At 37.7% G+C, this 22296-nt stretch overlaps 1 protein-coding gene and 1 long non-coding RNA gene across 2 annotated transcripts; both read left to right on the top strand.

Annotated features, from left to right (window-relative positions):
- The first annotated feature begins 4354 nt into the window (after window positions 1–4354).
- On the top strand, window positions 4355–8651 carry LOC126830564 (antistasin). The gene is made up of 8 exons (XM_050560965.1): window positions 4355–4482; window positions 5226–5339; window positions 6194–6301; window positions 6752–6847; window positions 7207–7302; window positions 7548–7646; window positions 7880–7966; window positions 8647–8651. The coding sequence occupies exons 1-8, from the start codon at window positions 4422–4424 to the stop codon at window positions 8649–8651; spliced, it is 666 nt and encodes a 221-aa protein (XP_050416922.1). The 5' UTR covers window positions 4355–4421.
- A 5179-nt stretch (window positions 8652–13830) lies between these two features.
- On the top strand, window positions 13831–18669 carry LOC130014130 (uncharacterized). Its single transcript, XR_008789122.1, has 5 exons — window positions 13831–13968; window positions 15300–15413; window positions 15857–15964; window positions 16744–16844; window positions 17719–18669. It is a non-coding gene; the product is annotated as an uncharacterized LOC130014130 (long non-coding RNA).
- The last annotated feature ends 3627 nt before the right edge of the window (window positions 18670–22296 follow it).

Consider the following 22296-nt stretch of genomic DNA (forward strand, 5'->3'; position numbering starts at 1 on the left):
ACTGAGACTTTGTGGCCTTGGGCCTAGCCAATGGTTACAGTCTTCGATACAAGGACCATTGCTATTCCCCCCAACCCCAATTCGAAAAGGCTGGTTCGCTAATGCTATGAAATATTGGAGGTCAAATGAACCCAAAACTGTCGACTATGAACACACATTTGCCGTAAAACTTTGAAGTAAGAAGCATTATGACTTTTCTCCACTTAACAAAATGAAATCAATTCTACAATACAATTTTCGACCAAAATCATGATTGCGGCCAACTTTAACAAAGACAGCATTGACTATAAGGAAATACTATACTTCTATAATATTTACAAACCAGCAAGAGATGGAAATAGTTAAGAAAATTCCAATTCTTTGAAGTATGACTGCGACAATGAGCTGCGGTGGGTACTTGAATAAGACGTTGGCTCGCTAAAATGTGGATCCCTTGTTCTGTCTCGGTATTGGAGGAGAAAGTTCATCAGGATTTTTCTGGCAAGGGACAACGTATTGTCGTTCCGATGGGGCAAAAAACCGAAGTCACTTGTACTGCAAGTAAAAAAACCCATGGCAGTTGGAATTCGATGTAAGGATACTGTATGGCGTATGCCCGTCTTCATTAGCCCAGTCGGAGCAGGGGCCTGTTTCACGAAATTTTAACTAAGATAAAATCCAAATTTTAGTAATTTGATTGGATAATATTACATTGATTGTAGTGCTTGGCCAATCACAATTGAAGTATCTACTAAAATTTGGATTTTATCTTTAGTTAAAATTTCGTGAAACAGGGCCCAGAACAGCAGGACGTTAAACCCCATTTCATTTCATTTCATACAGATAAAATTGAGCCAGATAAAATTGAGCCATAATGATTAAATGATAAAGTCATACGAATATTATTACTACGGTCCTTTAGCCGCCGAATAAAGGTGAGAAGGGTTTTTATTCCAAACTGTCTGACCTTTTTGACAGCAGGACGTTAAACCCCATTTCATATCATTTTATTGAAACTTACAAAAGTCCACATTACCCAAATTCAACGTTTTTAAAAAAATCAAATTGGCAACCAAATTAACGATTCTGTACCGTAAGTGACGTTATTGAGAGATAAAGAGAAATAATTGGGTTTGCCGTCAACTCGACACAAACTAGTAGGTCATTTATGGACTAACATATGGTTCAATTTTATTTCAAAAATTCGCTTGCTCGTAAGGTCTTTAGAAGTGGGAGGAAGCCGGATAGCCCAGAGAAAACCGACGTGTTTGGACAGGCGACCTTAGTCACGTACAAGCGGCGAAACGAAACCACGCCAGTTGACTTAATGACAGTTCATATAAATAAGCAATAATTCAATTTGATCACATTTTGACTCGCTACACTGTACAAAAATAATTCTGTAAAAAAAAAAAACCAAAAAAAAAACCAGAAAAGGTTCTGGCAGAAGATTTACCAGATTTTTAAATATGCTGAAAAGTATGTAAAAATACTGATGTTTCTGTGCAAATACAGAAATGCAACTAAACTAACAGATTTTATGGTAAAAATACGAGTTATTTTTCTGAAATGAAATGAAAATGAAATGGGGTTTAACGTCCTACTGTTCTGCTCCTAACCTGGGCTAAAGACGGGCATACGCCATACAGTGTGCTATGAGGGAAATTTTGCCCGGGCAGCGGCACTATCGCCTACTCTTATATCGAATTCCAACTGCCAGGGGATCTTTTACGTGCATTCCAATATATACACGGGACCTCGGTTTTTCGACTCATCCGAAGGACTAAGTTATTTTTCTCAAATCACAGATATTTCTGCGATAATAGGAATAATTTTCTTCAAATAACAACAAGTCGAGATTTATAAAACAGACATTTTGTTTACAGTTTATGCTAACAACATCCTTTGTGCCAATACAATAAACCTCTTTCGATGAGCTAGTTCCCCATTTAGTATGGTAAAAGGCTTGTAAAATAATGACAACCATATATTGCAACTTATAATAAGTTCATCTCGACTTTAACAATAGTCCGAGTGGTACAAAGGTTATTTTTGGTGTTTTTAAATAATATATTTCTCCTGTAGTACTGACGTAAATAATCCATTAAACTGTCATGTGTCTATCAAGGCTACACCATATTTATATTTCTAATTTCCCAGTTGAAAACAAAATATGCGAAAGGAATTAGGGTAGGACACATAGGTTTAAATATGATGGTTATTTTCAACCCGGAAATGCCATAAAAATCAGAACTTTGTTTTAAGGATGGATAAGGGGTGTACATGTGGAATCTTTGCAATGTCAGCATGTTTTTGTTGCTTTATTTTCCTTAAAAACAATTCCACTCGTACGTGTAACTTCACACGTCTATAATTGGGAATTTGTAAAACAAACCGATAAAAAGCATCTTTAATGTTTTCCAAAACATTCATTGTTTGATAGTCTCGGACAAAAGTAGGACCTTTAAACCCCATTTCATTTTATTTTATTTCATACTGCCAACTTGTGAAGTGATAACAATGGGTGAAATGCTAAAAATAACATCCATTATAACGTCGTTCGGTAATAAACAAACAACTGTATTAGGTTGTGATATGATAAATAGTCATGGACACTTGACATGCTTTGAGAGTATGTTCACAGATGAAGAACGTATCGCCCCAACAGAACCACTGAGCGCCATACACGTGGGGAGGGGTTCATTGTCAAATTTGACACTTCAAGGAAAGGTTGATGAAAACTGCCGCTTGCTGGTTTATCCGATCCATGTTTGCTTTCCTATCGGTTCTTGCATAAGATTTACTGTTTGGCGTATCTTTGCTTTAGTGTGTTACGTTTAATTTGATCGGGAGACGTGTTCGTCGACGTCATCGTCAACCGACAAGACTGCAAGAATTGGCCGTGGCACTGCCTGGGGAGTGGGTCAGATTGCTCCAAATCGTGATTGGACGGTTGATTAGGAGCATGCCACTACGAATTGCTGAATGTCTGAGGATTGGTGGAGCCATTACTCATTATTAAGACAAAAATCAAAAACGTCCATTTTCACTTTTGACGGTGTATCTCTTTGCGAGTGAAATGGGGCCGTCAGATAAGACGCCCATATGAACTGTTTATGTTCATGTGTAGGCAATTGGCCTGTTATTAACATACACTGGTTACCTCTAATAAAAACAGCCGTGCATTTCCGCAGTTTTGTATTGTTTCTGAATATCCCCTACTTTTTTGGAAGAGTATATAAACACAGGATTATGTTGTTTTTACCCGGAGGTCCCGTGTTCGACCCCCGGTTTTGACAGAGAAATTTCATTGCGATTTACCAGCGTGGTTCCCCCTTGTCAGTGGTGTAGGACTGGGAACCGTGGTGGCTCTGTGAGTAAGACGTTGGTACACTAATCCCGGAAGTCCCGTGTTTGAGCCCGGTGTTAGGCGAGAAAGCTCCCCTTTGTCAGTGGTCTATGACAGCGGCCCTGGCAAGCGACAACGCGCAGTCGCTCAGATTGGACGGAGACATTTGTGTTTTCGTAAAAGATTCCTTGGCAGTTGGAATTCGATATAAGAGTATGTTGATGCTCCGCTGTCTGGACCAATATCCCTCATAGCACAAAGTATGGCGTTTGCCCGTTTTCATCAGCCCAGTCGGAGAAGAACTTTAGGATGTTTAACTCCGTTTCATATGAGTCGCGTTAAAGATACATTATGGGAGATTAGATAAAGAGCTGGCAGTTCTCACTATAATAGTGAAAAACTAGATAATGCAAAGAGTATTTGCTGAAAATTTCAGTCAAATTGATCCACACTGAACCGAGAATTTAGCGATTGAATTTTCGGCCTAGCCTCGATCTTCATTACTAAAGTCGGTACGATAAAAAAACAAACAAACATAATCTCGATTATCCATTTCATGATTTAATCATGAATGAAAGATGAGCAGCAAATAGGATCCTAATCCAGTAAATATCACAGGCTAGCGATAAGATAAATTAATTAATGTCTAATTAATAATTTAGATAACATTTCAGGCCTAAAGAAAGATCTGCAATAGACAGATTTAGCTCTTGCATAATGTATGTTTAATTCACTCATGCTGAACTATGTATACGCTGTGACCCAATTCACACCACATGGCATTTTGTGAAATAAAGAGAATAATCAAATCTCAAAGTCATGTTATTTTTCATACAAAAATATATTTACGTCTCTAAGTTAGTAACTGGGTCACCTTTGGAACACCACTTAGTCACGTGATATTTACATCCGTCTGATTCAACTAATCAGATTGTATGTTTTATTTAATGAATCAGTTCCCCATTCAGAACATCAATGATATGACGTCAGAGTAGTTAATAAAGTTGACAAGTAAACGGATACAACCTTCTATAAAAGATGTCTATAGTATATGAAATAATTCACAGTTAAAAGTAGAAGATAAGAAGTCAACATGCAGTCAGCTGTGCTGTGTATATGTTTAACTCTACTCATAGTAGTTGGTGTTTCAGATGGTTAGTACTATTCTATACTATTCTATAAATATCAAGACCGTCGGAAGGGTATGGGGTTGAGGAAGGGGGGAGGCTTCAACTGCTTAAAAATTTGCAAATATGAATTCATTGGCTTAAACATGGTTTCGGGGACAAGTCTCCGGAACCCCCTTTTTTACTTGAATTTATTTACGGAATGGTGGGAGGCGTGCTTATGAGTATATTTATAGAGCTTGTATTTTGTATTTTATAAAGAAGTTGATATTTGTTTTCTCTTGGACAATATTAAGTTTTAATCAAGGGGAATGAGAGACCTTAAGCTTGAACAAACTGATATAAAATATCCGATTGGTCACTACTAGGGATGACATCAGGACGAGTTAATTAGCAATCAATATTAACTATTTTTCTTCTTCAAATTAATTTCTGAAACATTTTTTAAATTATTAACAAAGCAAACAGTAAAGGCGCTTGTAGCATATCTGGACAAAAATTATTTCTTATGAAATAGTATTCCGTGAAGTAAAATGAGTCAGATGTACCAATTCTACCAGAACACCTGGTATTACTACGTCCGATGTAAACAACGCACGTGTTATCGACGCCATATGCTTTGACGTCACACGTAGAACTGTAGTGGACGTGTACTTAGTCATCTTGTACAAAGTTAAAAGAGGGCTCTCGCAATGTCTATGTGGAACAGAATGAACCTTGACGTAACTACATGTAGTTCAGTAATTATATTTTTTTTTCTCGTCGTACAGCCCTACGAATGATCCGTCCATTACCAACTTACTGTAGACGCCCCGTTTGTGACACTGTGTGCCTTAAAGGCCAGGAACGTGATTCACGAGGATGCCTGACTTGTAGATGTAAACGTAAGTTTTATATTTTAATATCTATCTATATATATATTTGTGACTGTCGTTTGTTTGTCGGTCTGTCTGTCTGTCTGTCTGTTCGGGGTTGGCGGCTACACTAGGTCTGCCCCGAGTCTGAAATTTGGGGTATAGGGGTAGCTCGAACCGGGGAGTAACATAGGCCAGGTGGCGTTAGTCTACCACTTCCGGTTTCGGAGTTATGACCCCCGAGCGAAGCCGGGTATCCTGCTAGTGATTAATAAAATACACAAAGACGCCATTCATGCTTGGACAAAACCCCATAAAAACCTTTCGTTTGACAGCATCAACTTTATGAAGTTCTATTTCTGAGCATTTTGGACTTTCTCCATTCTGATTTGTTTTCAAGTGTCGCGGAGGGATGGATGGCCGAATGGTTAGTGCGTGCGCACTGTGTCATAAGGTCTTTCAATGAGTCAGCTGGCGTGGTTTCGATTTCCCGGTTGCACTTGACAAGGAATAGGGTCGCCTGTCCAATGTCGTGGGTATTCACCGGGCCCTCCGGTTTCCCCCCACTACTAAAGACCCCTACGCGCAAGCGAATTATTGAAATAAATTGAACCATATGCTAGTCCCGAAATGACCTAGTTTGTTTTGAGTGGACGTTAAACCCTCTTTCTCTCTCCCTTCAAGTGTCGCTATAGAAACTGGTTGTTATATGCTACAAGTTGAGAGCAATATAAATGCGCGTCGAACAGATGGTTCAGAAAACGTGAAGGATGCGACATACATATCTTTAATATTATTATTATGGTTTTCTCTATATATATAGTTGATAAAAAAGTGTGTATTGATAATCTAGTGTGTTCATGTTTTACTATTATTTTCCACAGCCACCATAGATTTTCCTCCTACACCTTTATGTGGACCAGTTTGTCAAATCTACTGTCCATATGGTAATGTTAAGGACTCGAGAGGCTGTCCAACCTGTAGATGCAATAGTAAGTATTACTTAACAATGTTATTAGTACACCCCGTGTCAGGACACAGAGTCTGTCAAGGGAATACGTATAGTCGTTCGGATAGAACGAAAACCCGAGGTAAGGGGTACACATTGGCCTGGACATAATCCAATCCGTGGCAGTTAGAATTCGACCTAAGAATAGGCCGTAGTACCGCTTTACGAACACAGTTTCCCCTCAAGGCATAATATGCCCGTCTTCATTAATCCAGTCGGAGACGAACCATAGGACTTTAAACCTCGTTTCACTTTCATTTCAGATCATTTGATCATTTCCGAACGATTTAGATAACATAAATAAGCTGTCGTTCATATTGTTTAGGATTGTAATAAAAATGAGAAGCATTAGATAAAATCTATTGATGAACAGAATCTGAATTGTCCTTGTAGATCTTCACCGTCAATATTTCTTGTATTTCATTTCTTCTAGAATCACCAAAACCAGTCTGTGGACCAGTTTGTAAAATAGGATGTCCCTTCGGAAATGTTTTAAATTCCAATGGATGTCCTATCTGTAAATGTAAACGTAAGCATTTTAATTTATAAATCTCTATAGCATGTCAGGGAAGGGCTGGGGTTGGATGGCTGAATGATAAGCACCGCGTTGTATCATAAGGTCTGTCATTGAGTCAACTGCGTGGTTTCAATTCCCCGGTTGTACGTGACAATGAGTAAGATCGCCTGTCCAACCTCGTGTCTTTTCTCCGGGTCCTCCGGTTTCCTCCCACTGCTAGGACCCTTACGCGCAGGCGAATTATTTTCTCTCTCTCTCTCTCTCTCGCATGTCATATGAGGGTTGAATGGCTCAATTGTCTAATCTCTGCAGTGTAGATCATACGAACCTTTGCTTTCTGATTGTTTACATGATTTCATTTCATCTTCTAGCACGACCAAAGCCAATCTGTGGACCAGTTTGTATGATAGCATGTCCTTTCGGAAATGTTTTAGATTCTAGAGGATGTCCAACCTGTAAATGTAAACGTAAGTATTTCCGTTTTCTGTAATACTGAACAATTTGTATATGAACCAAAACGGTTCCAAATGCAGGCGACTTTACATCCCATCTCTCTCTCTCTCTCTCTCTCTCTCTCTCTCTCTCTCTCTCATGTTGAGTGACTCAATTGTCTAATCTCTGCAGTGTAGATCACATGAACCGCCATCCTAAACTTGTACGTTTAACCTTGTTTCCTTTCTGATTCTTCACATGATTTCATTTCGTCTTCTAGCACCACCAAAAAAGCCAGTCTGTGGACCAGTTTGTATGATAGCATGTCCTTTCGGAAATGTTTTAGATTCTAGAGGGTGTCCAACCTGTAAATGTAAACGTAAGTATTTCCGTATTTTGTAATACTGTCAATTTGTATATGAACCAAACTGTTCCAAATGCAGTCTACTTTAAAGACTAATTTTAATGTGAAAATTGTAAATTTTTAGCGACACAATGTCCACATATTAATACATGTAATTTCAATATATAGGAATTTTGTAAATTTCAGAGATACTATGTCCACAGATTAATACATTTAATTTCAATATATAGGAATTTTGTAAATTTCAGAGATACTATGTCCACAGATTAAGTGTTCTAGACGATGTTTGTTTGGAAGATATGTCAAGGATTCTAAAGGCTGCCAAACCTGTAGATGTAGAAGACCTTTTGTAAGTATTTTTGGATATTTAAATTCAGTTTAAAAATATATAGCAATTTCAGTTGATACAGCCCCCCCCCCCCCGCAAAAAGTTTCGCCCCCCCCCCCCCTGTAAAAAAATTTTCGACCATAAAAAAATAGATATACATTGTCCGTCAATATTACAGCACCCTGAGAACACTTCCCGCCCCACTCGTTGCTCTGAGCCAGTTACGGCCCTGCGGGAGAGTCTCACAAGGGAAAACAACAAATTGTACTGATGGGCCGCAAAACCCACCGGTGTACTCGTTCGCGTACACGTAACATAACCCCGAGGAGTAGATGGAATCAGCGCTCTCCGGGAAAATCGTTTCTTATAGGACACTGTATTGCGCATGTCCGATTTCATTTCTCGGGTGGGGCAGAAAGATAATGATTTGAAAAATGATTAAAATTTATATGGTCAAATTTTATGACTATCTAACATTCATATTATGCCTAAGTTTGTATAGCTTGTTTGATATGAGAGGAAGCATCCTATTGAATTTAAATGATTTCCAAATTTAAAGGATTAGTTATGCCCCATTACATCGATAATTTCACGGATCCTTCGTTTATCATACAGTCACAGTTTTTCTTCAATCAGGATGATCAACGTCATGTGAATTGAACAATAATAATATTATTTTATTTAAAGACTAGCTGCGTCAAGTGCATTTTGGCTTAATCCACGGGTAAAACCTGAGAATTAGCTGCAGATTTAGCTATTGCATAATGTATGTTTAGCACCAACGGTAGATAATCCTCCGGTGTGGATTTAGTCGGATATAAACTAGGCTCATTAGTTTTCTCCGCTACCAATAAATATAATGAAGTTGAAAATTCAAATTATCATAACTGTGTGAATACTGAACGGATTTTTGGACTGAAATTGCTATTAGAGATTAAATCTTTACAATAGTGTATTGTGGAAGGGATTTCCATAGCACTAACTGGCGCATCGAACCTTTAAGGTTTTACTTTCGATATTGAATTATTATATTCTTCTATTCTACTTTCAGTTTCAAAGAAGAATATAAAGAAAAGAAAATGAATAAATTAGAACTGGAGAAATAAACCAACTGGTACAATCGCTTTAAAACCCCAAAGTTTTTATATAATCAATATACTCTGTTGACTGAAACCACATTCGACATAAACCTACTGGTACCATCGCTTTAAGAACCCAAGGCCATTTTATAACCATGTTTTGAGGTTTACAAAGATTTGATTTGTTAGCTGTGTCAATTCATCTCATAAGAAGTGGTATCGGGTGGTATTTGACTAGAATTTTAGAATAAAATATCCATCCCTATTATCCCTGATGAAGCATAAGTGTGGGACGTTAAACCCCATTTCATTTCATATAGAATAAAATTAATTGAAATATCACATTCTGGTAAACGTTTTTGACATTACATATTAATTATCCCAGTCGTTGAAGATCAGTAGAACAGGCCCCCCCCCTCCTTCTCATTTCCTGATATATTAACAATAATAATGTCTTGTTTTCAATATATGTGTGTTGTGTAAATCACGTTTTGAAGATGTATTGTATGCTGTTGTTGAAGATATTTTATATCTATGTTTAAAGTCGATGTAATGTACCATGCAGATGTTTTATATTTATTTTTAAATTCAATTTATTGTATGCTGAAGATATTTTATGTTTAAAGTCGATGTATTGCACGCTGAAGATATCATATATATATGTTTTTAAAGTCAATTTATTGTATGTTGAAGATATTTTATGTTTAAAGTCAATTTATTGTACACTGAAGATATTTTATATTTATATTTAAAGTCAGTTTATTGTATGCAGATTTTGAAGATATTTTATATTTATGTTTAAATTCGATGTATTGTCTGTTGGTTTTGAAAATATTCTATCTTTATGTTTAAATTCAATTTACTGTATGCTGGCTTTGAAGATATTTTATATTTATATTTAAAGTCGACGTATTGTATAATTGTTTTATTAAAATTTTACAAAAGTTTAATTATTTGTTTTTTATTGTTGCCAAACTTTTTACTGGATTCCAACCTACTGATGTACCCTAACTGCATAATGAAGACGGGAATACGCCATTGATTGTGCTACGGTGGAGGGTTTGCTCAGGCAGCGGAGGTGCCACCTACTCATCATCAAATTCCACTGACATGAAATAAATGAAATGAAATGAAATGGGGTTTAACGTCTTGTTCCGACTGGGTTAATCAAGACGGGCATACGTCATACAGTGTGCTATGAAGGAAATTGGGCTCGGACAGCTGCGCTACGGTCTACTCGTATATCGAATTCCAACTGCCAAGGGATATTTTACATGCACGCCAAAGTGTACACGGGACCTCAGTTTTTGTTCCCATCCAAACGACTATACGTTGTCCCCTGCCAAGCCCTCTGTCCTGCACCAGAATTCCAACTGTCAAGGCTTCTGTTACGTGCATGTAGATTTGAACGACTAGAAGCCGTATTTCAACTCCGGACACTTTGAAGGTCGACGATCTCCTAACGGTTATTGCCCGTGTATTGGTTTTGGCGGTGAGAAGACAGAAACAAAAGTGACCAAAGAATTGCTTCTTGTAGTACAGTGATGTAAACCTTTCGGTCGCGAGAAACTTTCGCGGAATGAATCTCATGAATTTCATTATTTTCTGCGAATCATAAGACGAACATTTCGAAAAGATAACACCTACCACACGGAACAAACAGCACAAATACGCGACACAAACTAGGTTATTTCAGGACTAACACACGGTTCAATTTTATTTCAATATTTCGCTTGTGCATAGCAGTGGGAGGAAACCGGGGGACCATGAGAAAACCAACGAGGTTGGACAGGCGACCCTACTCCTTGTTACGTACAACCGGGGAATCGAAACCATGACCGTTGACTCAAAAAAAGACCTTATGCTACAGCGCGCACGTGCTAACCATTCGGCCATCCAATCCCTCTCTATTTAATAGACAATATATCGTACAAAATAAAATATTGACGATATAGATTATCGACACTATAAAATATTGACGATATAGAATATCGACACTACTATTAGATAGTGATGTTATACAATATAACAAATTGATATTATGAAATATTGGCATTAAAAAATATTGGCATTATAAAATAAAGATACTATAAAATAAAGATATTATAAAATATTAACATTGACACTATAAAATATATTAAGGTTATAAAATATTGACAGCTTAAAATATTGACACATTAAACTATATTAGGTCATAAAATATTGACAGCTTAAAATATATTAGGTTTTAAAATATTGACAGCTTAAAATATTGACATTATGATTATGAAATCCTGACAGACAGCATAAATAAGTAAAATATAGACGGGATACAATACTGACATTATTAAATACTGAATCATAAACTATATAAAATATTAATGCTATTTACAAATTTATTGGGTACTATAAGACAGCACATTTCTCCAATGAAACATTGACAAATTCGGGTTGACGCCTACATTAACGTTTCTGTACAATAAGTGGCGTTATTGAGAGACTAACAACTACCAGAAACCCATAGAAATATGTAAATAATCTATTCATATATTTTTATGCCGGAAACCGAGCTTGACGTCATTACGGCCATCTTGGAATCGTGACGTCATATCAAAAAGTCCATCAATTGATGCGCCATCCCTCACAGAAAAAGCATGTTAGTCTGGTGGCTGAAGGGTGGGGGGAATCGCCACCAGAGCTGTGAATTTATGAGACCAAGTTTTTCTAGACCAGTTTTTTTGCGTAGATTCCGAATCTGGGTGGTGGTGACCACGCGTTTGAGGGGCGTTTCGAGATACGGACGGCGTGTCTGTGTGTGTGGGTGTGAGGGTGTGTGTGTGTGCGTGTGTGTGTGTGTGGGGGGGGGGGTCCAATATCTACAATTGGGGGAAAATGTGATTATGTTGACATAAATGATGATCATGTTATATATTAATAAAACCTAAATTTCTAGGACTGTCCATTAAACTGTCACGTGTCTTTCAAGGACACAACATAAATATATTACTGAGTATATTGTTAAATTCCTTTCTCTTTCAGTTTTCAACTTGAAAACAAAAATTGTGAAAGGAATTTGGGCAGGACACATTGGTTTAAAGCCGCATTAGGTAAGATTAGATAAAGAACTGATGACAGTTCTCATTATAAGAGTTAAAAGAGATAGCTAATGGAAACAAGATGTTGAACATTTCAGTCACATTGCTTCACTCTGAATCGCGAGATTTGCGATTCAATTTGCTACCGTTTGTACGATAATAAACAAAGTCTCGATTATCCAGTACATCCATCATAAAACATTCAAATCCACTAAATATTACAGGCTAACAATATTATCGAGAGCTGATTATGGTCTTGGTAAGTTAATTAATATCAATGTAATAACTTAGATCATGTTTAAGGCCTAAAGAAAGACCTGCAATAGGCAGATTTAGCTCTTGCATAATGCATGTTTGTGAAGCATATTTACCACCGGGAAATGCCACGAAAGTCAAAACTGATTGATAGGATTCACTTCGAGATGTGGTTAGTCATCTCGACGTCAAAATTTTTTGTAGTGTGTGGTTTTTTTTTCTTAAAAGCATTTTCACTCGTACCAGTAAATTACCATAAAATAAAACAGCCTGAAACACGATCACGGTTGATAATGATTTGAGCTGTATCAAATGAACAATAACAATCCACAATTTTTTTCATTAAAGACCCTCAATCACAAACAAAAGGCGTGTAAAATGAACCATAAAAGTTCTCTAAATTCTAAACAGGAGCGAACCACTTTGTTTTTTTAAAAAATAAGAGGACTGTTATTGATACGGTTTAGGCTCCAAGGGGGATCACGTGGCTAAGTGTGTAGGGCGCTGGCTCGCTAGTCTGGAGGTCGGTTGTTCGATCCCTGCATTGGCCGAGAAAGTTCACCCCGATTTTCCGGCGTGGTTTCCCCTTGTCAGTGATGCAGGACGTAGGGCCTGACAAGGACAGCTGTCTAGTCGTTCGGATGGGACTTAAAACCGAGGTCCCGTGTACACATTGGCGTGCACGTAAAAGATCCCTTGGCAGTTGGAATTCGATATAAGAGTAGGCCGTAGCGCCGCTGCCCGGGCAAAATTTCCCTCATAGCACACTGTATGGCGTATGCCCGTCTTCATTAGCCCAGGTTAGGAGCAGAACAGTAGGACGTTAAACCCCATTTCATTTCATTTCATTTCTTAGGCTCCAATAATAAAATGGAAATGAAATGAAATAAAATTGGGGTTTTCTCCCTACTGGTATACGCCATACACTGTATATGAGGACAAATTTGTCTGGGCTGCCGAGCTATAATGGCCTCATCTTATAACGAATTTTTTTTAACGTGCACGCAAGTGTATACATGGGGCCTCGGTTTTTCGTACCATCCGAACGACTATACATTGTCCTTGGCTAGTTTATATGTCCTGCATCACTGACAAGGGGGGGGGGGGAACCACGCAGGAAAACCCTGGTGATTTTTCTCCGACAACACCGGGAGAGAACACATAATCCCCAGGCTATCGAGGCACCACGGCTTCCTTAATAAAATGAATACAAATCTGATAAAAACTTATGATAAAAAAGTCTCTATGTCGTACAGGTGATGTTTCCATATACAAATATCTAAGTTTTTAAGTTCAAGCTTTTTGACAGATGATACTGTCAGGAAAACATCCGCTTTTGAATACATTTAGTCACGTGATACATCGATCCAGTTATTTTAACCAATCAAACTCGGTGTTTTTTTTAAAGGAAACTCTATCTGTTAATTGTGTGACGTTATTGTGTAAAATAGTTGACAAGTAAACGGATACAACCTACTATAAAAGATGTCTACAGTATATGAAATAATTCACAGTTAAAAGAAGAAGATAAGAAGTCAACATGCAGTCAGCTGTACTGTGTATATGTTTAACTCTACTCATAGTAGTTATAAGTTCAGATGGTTAGTAATTTACTATTCTATCTATATTGATGGCAATATGTTTTGGGATATCAGAAAACTGGGATATATAAATGGTAGAAATGGTTAGTAATTTACTTAATGACCCAACAGAGGTAATCAAGGCAAGTATATGTCATGCGGTGTGCATGCTCGGACAGCAATTGAATTCTAACTGTCAAAGTTTTTTTATGCGGATATGAATGAGGATATTATTTACAGGAAGGTTACATGAAAAGAGTATGTTTATCTAGGAAATACAACGTATAGTCGTTCGCAAGGTACGAAAAACCGAGGTACGATGTAAACGTTGGCAGGCACACAAAGATCCATTGCAGTTATAATTCGATAGTACCGCTGACAGGGCAAAACTGCCCTCATAACAAATTGAATGGCGTATGAAATGAAATGAAATGGGGTTTAACGTCCTACTGTTCTGCTCCTATGCTGGGCTAATGAAGACGGGCATACGCCATACAGTGTGCTATGAGGGAAATCGCCTACTCTTATATCGAATTCCAACTGCCAAGGGATCTTTTACGCTCATTCCAATGTGTACACGGGACCTTGGTTTTTCGTCTCATCCGAAGGACTAGACATCTGTCCTTGTCAGGCCCTCCGTCCTGCATCTCTGACAAGGGGGAACCACGCCGGAAAATCTGGATGAACTTTCTCGGCCAATGCAGGGATCGAACACCCGACCTCCGGGCTAGCGAGCCAGCGTCTTACCTACCTAGCCACGTGATCCCCTGAATGGCGTATGTCCGTTTGCATTAGCTAGATCAGAATAGAACAGTAGGACGTTAAACCTCATTACATTTCATTTCATTTGTCGCTGAAATCGCTCTAAAAATTGCTGTTTTGAGGTGTAGACTTGTACATCAATAAGCATAATCCTCGTAGTGTTTCGTTTGATTATGCCTAATCCCACGTAACACTGCTATAAAGGAAGCAAATTTCTTTTCCAAATTATGACTGGCTAATAATCCGATTAACAACCAATAACTAACTGCGTAACAATGTCATTACGTTTTAAACAGAGCATAGCAGAATATTGCAAAAAAACTAATTGCGTGACAAACGAGGCTATCAAAACAAATGCAATGTAAACAATACAGTTTGGAGACAAACAATAATTTCACCGTTTTTAATACCTTAAATCACTGTCCAAAGTTATAGGCAAGACCCCAGATTAAACGAAGTGTGTACTTGGGATAGATTTGATTGAACGGGAAGAATTGGCACACCCTAGCGATGACCAGAGAGGAATTTCTCAGGCCATTGCTTCAGGAATATGATCAATAAGTAAAGTTACCTTTCTCTTTCTCTTACAGCCCTACGAATTAGGCCTACATCACCAACTTACTGTAGACGTCCGGTCTGTAAAACAGAGTGTCCTAAAGGTCGGGAACGTAATTCACGTGGATGCTTGACTTGTAGATGTAAACGTAAGTTTTAATAATCAATAAAGTAAACCTTGAAGATGCATTATGTAAGATTTCGATAAAGAGCTGTCAGTTCTCGCTATAATAATTACAAAAAAAAAACCACAAAAAAACAATGAAAAGTGAATATGTTGAAACTTTCAGTCAAATTACTTCATTCTAGGCGGAGTTATGCCGTTTGTGATCTTTCTAAACAATGTCTCGATTATCCATTTTTTAAACTAAATTATTAATTGGGAATATTGTTTAAATCCGTTGAAAATCAAAACCATCCAATGCTCAGAGAGTTGATTATAGGCTTGTCATGTGAATAAATAATAATTAATATAACATTTGAAGCCAAAATAAAAACACACAATAGGCATATTTAGCACTTACATATAGGAATACATCTATAAATGTGTTCCTTCTTTACAACGTTTAATTCCATGCTTTTATTTCCACAGCCACCATAATTCGACCTCCTAAACCAGTGTGCGGACCACTGTGTCGCATGTACTGCCCAAATGGTAATGTTAAGGACTCAAGAGGCTGCCCTATCTGTAAATGCAAGCGTAAGTTTAGATTACTTCACACTATATTGTCACCTAAATACAAGTCAGAATAATTTTCAAATTCAGCGTTTAAAACAACCGCCAATATTGGCATGAATATAACCTGAGAGGGTGGGGGGGGGGGGTGATCTCTAAGTGACATTCTAACAGTAGCATCGTAGTAGTAGCTTTTTGGACGAATATGTTTGGTATCACTTTGATTTTAGCTTTGTGGACGACCATTTGACCCTTTGATATCTTTGATATGGACTTTGCGCCAGTCCCGCAGTTCTCCGACGGTTGTGCTGTATAATGTCATGTGGCCGTTTAATGTCACAGAAGAACTTATTCATAACCGCTAAGTTTTTTCCGAATTACGATTACCTCTTCAATACTGTATTTATCCGTTAGGCGTACCTTGTAAATACTATGCATTACGATTACCGAATAAATACTATGCATAACGATTACCGAATAAATACTATGCATTACGTAAATACTATGCATTACGATTACTTCGTTGATAGTATATTTATGAATTACGATTACTTCGTAAATAGTATATTTATGAATTACGATAAGCTCTTTAATATTATATTTATGAATTACGATAAGCTCGTTAATACATGGATGAAACATGGATAAGGCATTGTAAACTGAGCTAACTCTTGTGCTGTTTACTATACAGACCTAACTCTAAGTAATAAACTGATGACATTCTATCTGTTCTCTCAGCAGCAGCTGTTAGCAGCACGCTCCATTCGGACTAATTTCAACACAAATTTTTTTATAAATTTCAGCGGAACGATGTCCACGGATTAAGTGTTCAAGACCATGCTTGTTTGGGAGGTATGTCAAGAATTCTAAAGGCTGCCGAACCTGTAGATGTAGAAGACGTTATGTAAGTATTTATAAACAATTTCATTTAGCATTCACAAATATAGAACGTCGGGTGATAACCCCCTCCCCTCTCAAGAAATCTGATCTAAAGTGGAGCCGAGATGGCTAGGAGGGTATGATGTCGGTGCACGAATAAGAGACAGTTCCTAGGGATTTTTTCGGTCTGGATACAGCTTCTCAAGGAAAATCAGCTAATGGTCTGATGGGACGTAAAACATGGCCCACCGGTATATTTGTTTGCATGCATGCCTCAGAAAACTATAGAGGAAAGGGGGACACGTCCCTGTCCGGAGAAGTGTTTTTATCTGATAGTACACTATATCCAACTTCAATATCCCCTTTGGTGCAGTACACTGGGAAATTTCTGGTTCAGCTGTCTAGTGATATGAGGGGACAAATTCCATTGATTTTAAACGATTAACAATAGGACCTATGGCCTTTGGCGTCGATAATTTTGTAGGTACCTTTGATGGGTAAGTTCACATTAATCATTTGTATAGCTTATCTGGTAATATAAGAAGACGGATTCCATTGATTTTAAACAATTTCAAAAATTATTAATATTTATATATAGTCAAGATTATGTTGTCTAAAGTTCACATTAATCATTTGTATAGCTCGTCTAGTGATTCGAGAAGATGAATTCCATTGATTTTAAACGATTTCCCAAGTTAATTGTAGGGGTTATGGGCCTTTTCATCGTTTAGTTTATAGATATTTTTGATGGATAAGCCGCCTCGTATCCACAATTCTCTGCTACAATTATCGACTGACCGTTAAAGTCGGGACGACCAAGTTGTTAGTGAGTTCAACGGTAGTCGGGGTTATATTTAAGGTCTTGATTTCTATATTAATTTATTTTATTATGCTTTCAGACTCCAAGACATTAAAGAACATACAGAATACAGTGTAACCAATTGGATTTAAAACAGGTCCATCAATTTGGTTCACGGTAGTAAAGATAATGGACGTTACATAGGGAGAGGAATATATCCGATGTGATTTTCAATTCGTCATATCTTTGTAAATACTGAATGCAATTAAAGCGTTTGTCGACATTTTATTATGTCCCTTTAAAGAGATACAGCTTTCACCATATTGTAGTTTGCCATGGTTTCTACAGCGCTAAAATCACGCATAAACATTTAAAGATGGGTTCTATAAGATGTAGATAAAGCGGTGACGGTTCTTGTTGTAATAGATCCAAAATAAATCCAAAATAAATCAAAAATAGAACATGAAAAATGAATATATTGAAAATTAATTCAGATTTCACTATACCGTAGTTTGCAAGGATTTATATAGTGCTAAAATCACGCATAACTCTTTAAGGATGCATTATGTAAGATGTATAGATAAAGAACTGGCCGTACTCGCTATAATAGATCCAAAATAGATCCTGAAAGATGAATATAGTCAAATATTGAAATTTAAATTTCATTCAAATTATGACAGTTTGAAGCTGTAGCGTTGATTGTTTATTATGTAGTTTCGATTTTATAGTTAAATTTTGTAATTTCGCGGGTGTCCAAATTCATTTAAATCTCAGCCATCCAATGTTCTAGAGAGTTGATTATAGGCTTGTCATGTAAATAAATATCTAAATAAGAGTTTATATAACATTTGAAGCCAAAATAAAGATCGACAATAGTCAGATTTAACTCTTGCATAATGCATCTTTAAGTTATTTTCACTAATGTTTTGTGTGTTGTTTACCATGATTTTGATATTTGTTATATTTATGATGGTTGCGTTGAAAGTTTTCTATACTTTGTTCGATTTTAATTTTCTATATTAATTTTGGATTAAAAAGCTTTTGAATTATTTTCAATTTTCGTTTTTACTTGTTTGGGGGTGGGGGGGGGGAGGGAATGAGTATTGTCGGGTGGACGAGGCCGATCACCGAGGCCTTGTGTATTCATTGGAACCCCCTTGCAGTTGGATATCAAATAAGAGTTGCCCGTAGAGCCGCTTTAAGACTAAAATTTGCTTCATGGCACACTGCATGGAAAATACCCGTTCTAATCACCGAGGCCTCGTGTACACCTTTTGATCGATGAGCACGTTAAAGGTCCCCTGACGACTGGATGTCAAATATGAGTAGGCCGTTAAGACTAAAATTTCCTTCACGGCATACTGCATGAAAAATCCCGGGGCGAATGGTTAACGCATGCGCGTTGGTTCAAAATGTTAAGTTAATGAGTCAAGTGGCATGGTTTCGATTGTATGTGTCCAATCCCGTGAGTTTTCTCCGGGAACTCCGGTTTACTCCATCTGCTAAACACTTCAACGCACTAGCGAATTATTGAAATAAAATTGAACCATATGCAAGTTCTGCTGAAATGACCTAGTTTGTGTCGAGTGGACGTTACCACCGCACCCCCCCCCCCCCCGCACCCCCGTCTCTCTCTCTCGCTCTCTCTCTCTCTCCCTCTCTCCATTGATAGCACGTTAAAGAACATCTTGCAGTTTGAAATGAAAATAAAAGTTAGCCGTAGAGCCACTGTAGGACTGGGGTTTTCTTTACGGAATAATGAACCGTAAATGACCGTTCTCAGTTCCTTTTAAACAGTAGGACGTTAAACACCATTTCATTTCATTTCCTTTTATATTTGACTCTCACAAACATGTCGCTTGATTCAAGTGTAAACCGGTTTCTCACGGAATCTCACCCAACACGCCTTTGCTGAACACAGGGACGACATTCAACCAGGAGACATGGCGACGACATTCAACAGGAGATATAGCGGCAATCCTACATTATATTTATAATAGATCCTTGTTTATTTACATATATATCATATTCAGTAGAATTTACGCACTGACCCCATTCATTTACCCACCATAATTTACCAGTGAAAGCAAAAGTAGGACGTTATACGCCATTTCCTTATTTATTATATACCACTACAGCCGATATTATTCCATGGCAAGACGAATGTACGAATTGACTTTGTTTAATATACATGTATGATACCACCTACAGTCGATATTATTTCATGGCCAGAAGAGTGTACGAATTATTCCACGACCTTATTTATTATATACCATTACTGTCAATTTATCCACTAACCAGATGAATGTACGAATTGACTTTGTTTGATACATACTACTACAACCTAGATTATTCCCTGACCATATTTGTTCGAATTGACCTTATTTATTATATACCGCTACAGCCGATATTATTCCTAGACCGGAAGAGTGTACCAAATGTACGAATTGACCTTATTTATTCTATTGCATTACAACCGATATTATTCCCTGGCCAGAAGAATGTACAAACTGACCTTATATCTATTATATATCGCTCCAGCAGAGATTATTAGGAGTGTTTGTCAACCGGTATGTGATCAAGCCAAGTCGTAATATGTACGGAAACGAAACTTTGATAGTTGCAATTCGTCGACTCGACACAAACTAGGTCATTTCGGTACCAAAATATGGTTCAATTTTATTTCAATAACTCGCTTGCGCATAGGGTCTTTAGTAGTAGGAGGAATCGAGATGACCCGGAGAAAACCCACGACGTTGTACAGGCGACCCTACGCTTTGTCACGTTCATGTGGGAATCTAAACCATGCCACTTGACTCAATAGCAAACCTTATGATTTCACATGCACGCCTTAAACCACTAGACCTCCCAACCACCCTCCCAATGAATAAATAAAAGGGTGTTTAATGGCATGTCAGTAGCACCAACCGGAGTATATTGCGCCACGATAGGGTTTAACGTTTCGTCAATATAAAACTTTGAAATCCCGAGGAACGTTCCCGGCCAAAACCAGGAGCGAACCCTAGACCACCTTGTTACTCGATGAATCACGGCGGCACTCGTTCTAAATATAACTTATAAGTTAACGCTATCGATGTAGCCTAGTGCACACGGACCTTTGTTCTAAATATATTGATATTATGACGTATATGTAGTTGAGAATACTTCATCAAAAATGTGACATGCAGTCTATTAATGACATTATATGTAGCATGTTCCTTTTAATATAAGGATATGAATTATTTTTTTTCCACATAAATCATGTTCTTCAAAAGTCTAGAAAAGAAAAAATTATATCAAGCTGTAACTCACAAAAGGTTTATGTCTGTGTGTGTGGGGGTGGGGGGGGGGGCACAAAAATTAATAGTTATACCGTAAGGTCGGGAGGTCTCTATCCCCGGTGTCGAGAAATTTTGTACCCCGTGAAATATGTTAGAGTCTATTTTAAGCAGATCTGGACTACTGTACGGTATATATCTTTGACGACACTATATGAGCAATTTGGTTATGGCAGTGAATTAATTTTACATTTGTCAGCGCAAGTATTTAAGGAGCTTCGTGAAAGGGGATGCAGTTAAGAGCTTGGAGTTTTTGCGCCCGCTTCACTTAGCCCCCTGATATAGAAAACGGCACAAGAGGAAATGTTGATCTTCCTTATAAAATAAAACCTGAATAGAAAAAAAACTGAATAGAACTTTTATATTTCAGCCAGACGAAATCAGATATGAACAGTATTGTTACAGGATTTTCCGGTGTGGTTCCCTTGTCAGTGATGTAGGACGGGAGGACAGGGCATAGTCGTTCGGATGATATGAAAAACCGAGGTCCCGTGTGCAAATTGGCGTGTACGTAAAAGAACTCTTGACAGGTGGAAATCAAAATATGAGTAGGCCATTCTCTAGACATAATTGTCTCCATAGTACACTGCATGGCGATGCCCGTCTTCATTAGCCCAGCAGGAGCAGAACAGTATTGTCAAATCACATCAGATCGAAGTTTATTAATTTTGAATCAAAAACTAGTTCCATACTCTCTTGATAATCGACTTGTTTTTCTTGGAGCGACACGCTTCAAAAACCCAACGGTTCGGCCGATTGGACAAGGGTCAACCTGACACTGCCCCTCCCCATCTCTCACTCCCCCTCCCTCTCTCTCTCTCTCTCTCTCTCTCTCTCTCTCTCTCAAAACATGTTTTTACCCAACAAAGAATGTGAAATGAAATGTGGTTTAACGTTCTACTGTTCTGCTCCGACCAGGCCAAACAAGAACCTAAATAAAACGTAGACTGTCTTTATGAAATGAAATGAAATGTGGTTTAACGTCCTACTCTTCTGCTCCTACTGGGCTAAAAAAGAATGTAAATAAAGAGTAGACCCTCTTTATAAATTTCATATTTCGAAACCCATCCATTAAATTTTTATTGAGAATGAAAAAAGAAACCAATGTGTGTTAAAGAAATAAAGAAGCTGATACAGTAATCAATCTATTCTTGACAAACATTTTCATAGGTTCTAGAAAACAATATAATTTGACAGCTATATATGATAGATTGTACAAAACTAGGTTAGATGTGTTATAGTGCTCACTGGCTGATTTACTAACACTAACCCTAACCTAAGACCTAGCCCTAAGCATTACCCTAACGCTAACCCACAATCCTCGACCAGAATCATGTGCC

The sequence above is a fragment of the Patella vulgata genome, chromosome 8 (assembly GCF_932274485.2).
Source record: "Patella vulgata chromosome 8, xgPatVulg1.2, whole genome shotgun sequence".
In the NCBI taxonomy this organism is placed as follows: domain Eukaryota; kingdom Metazoa; phylum Mollusca; class Gastropoda; family Patellidae; genus Patella; species Patella vulgata.

What these genes read in the sequence shown, in the direction of transcription:
- LOC126830564 (XM_050560965.1), top strand. Translation starts at nt 4,422, where the DNA reads ATGCAGTCAGCTGTGCTGTGTATATGTTTAACTCTACTCATAGTAGTT. An exon ending in TCCAACCTGTAAATGTAAAC is followed by an intron (nt 7,303 to 7,547) that starts GTAAGTATTTCC and finishes TTCGTCTTCTAG; the next exon opens with CACCACCAAAAAAGCCAGTC. An exon ending in TCCAACCTGTAAATGTAAAC is followed by an intron (nt 7,647 to 7,879) that starts GTAAGTATTTCC and finishes TGTAAATTTCAG; the next exon opens with AGATACTATGTCCACAGATT.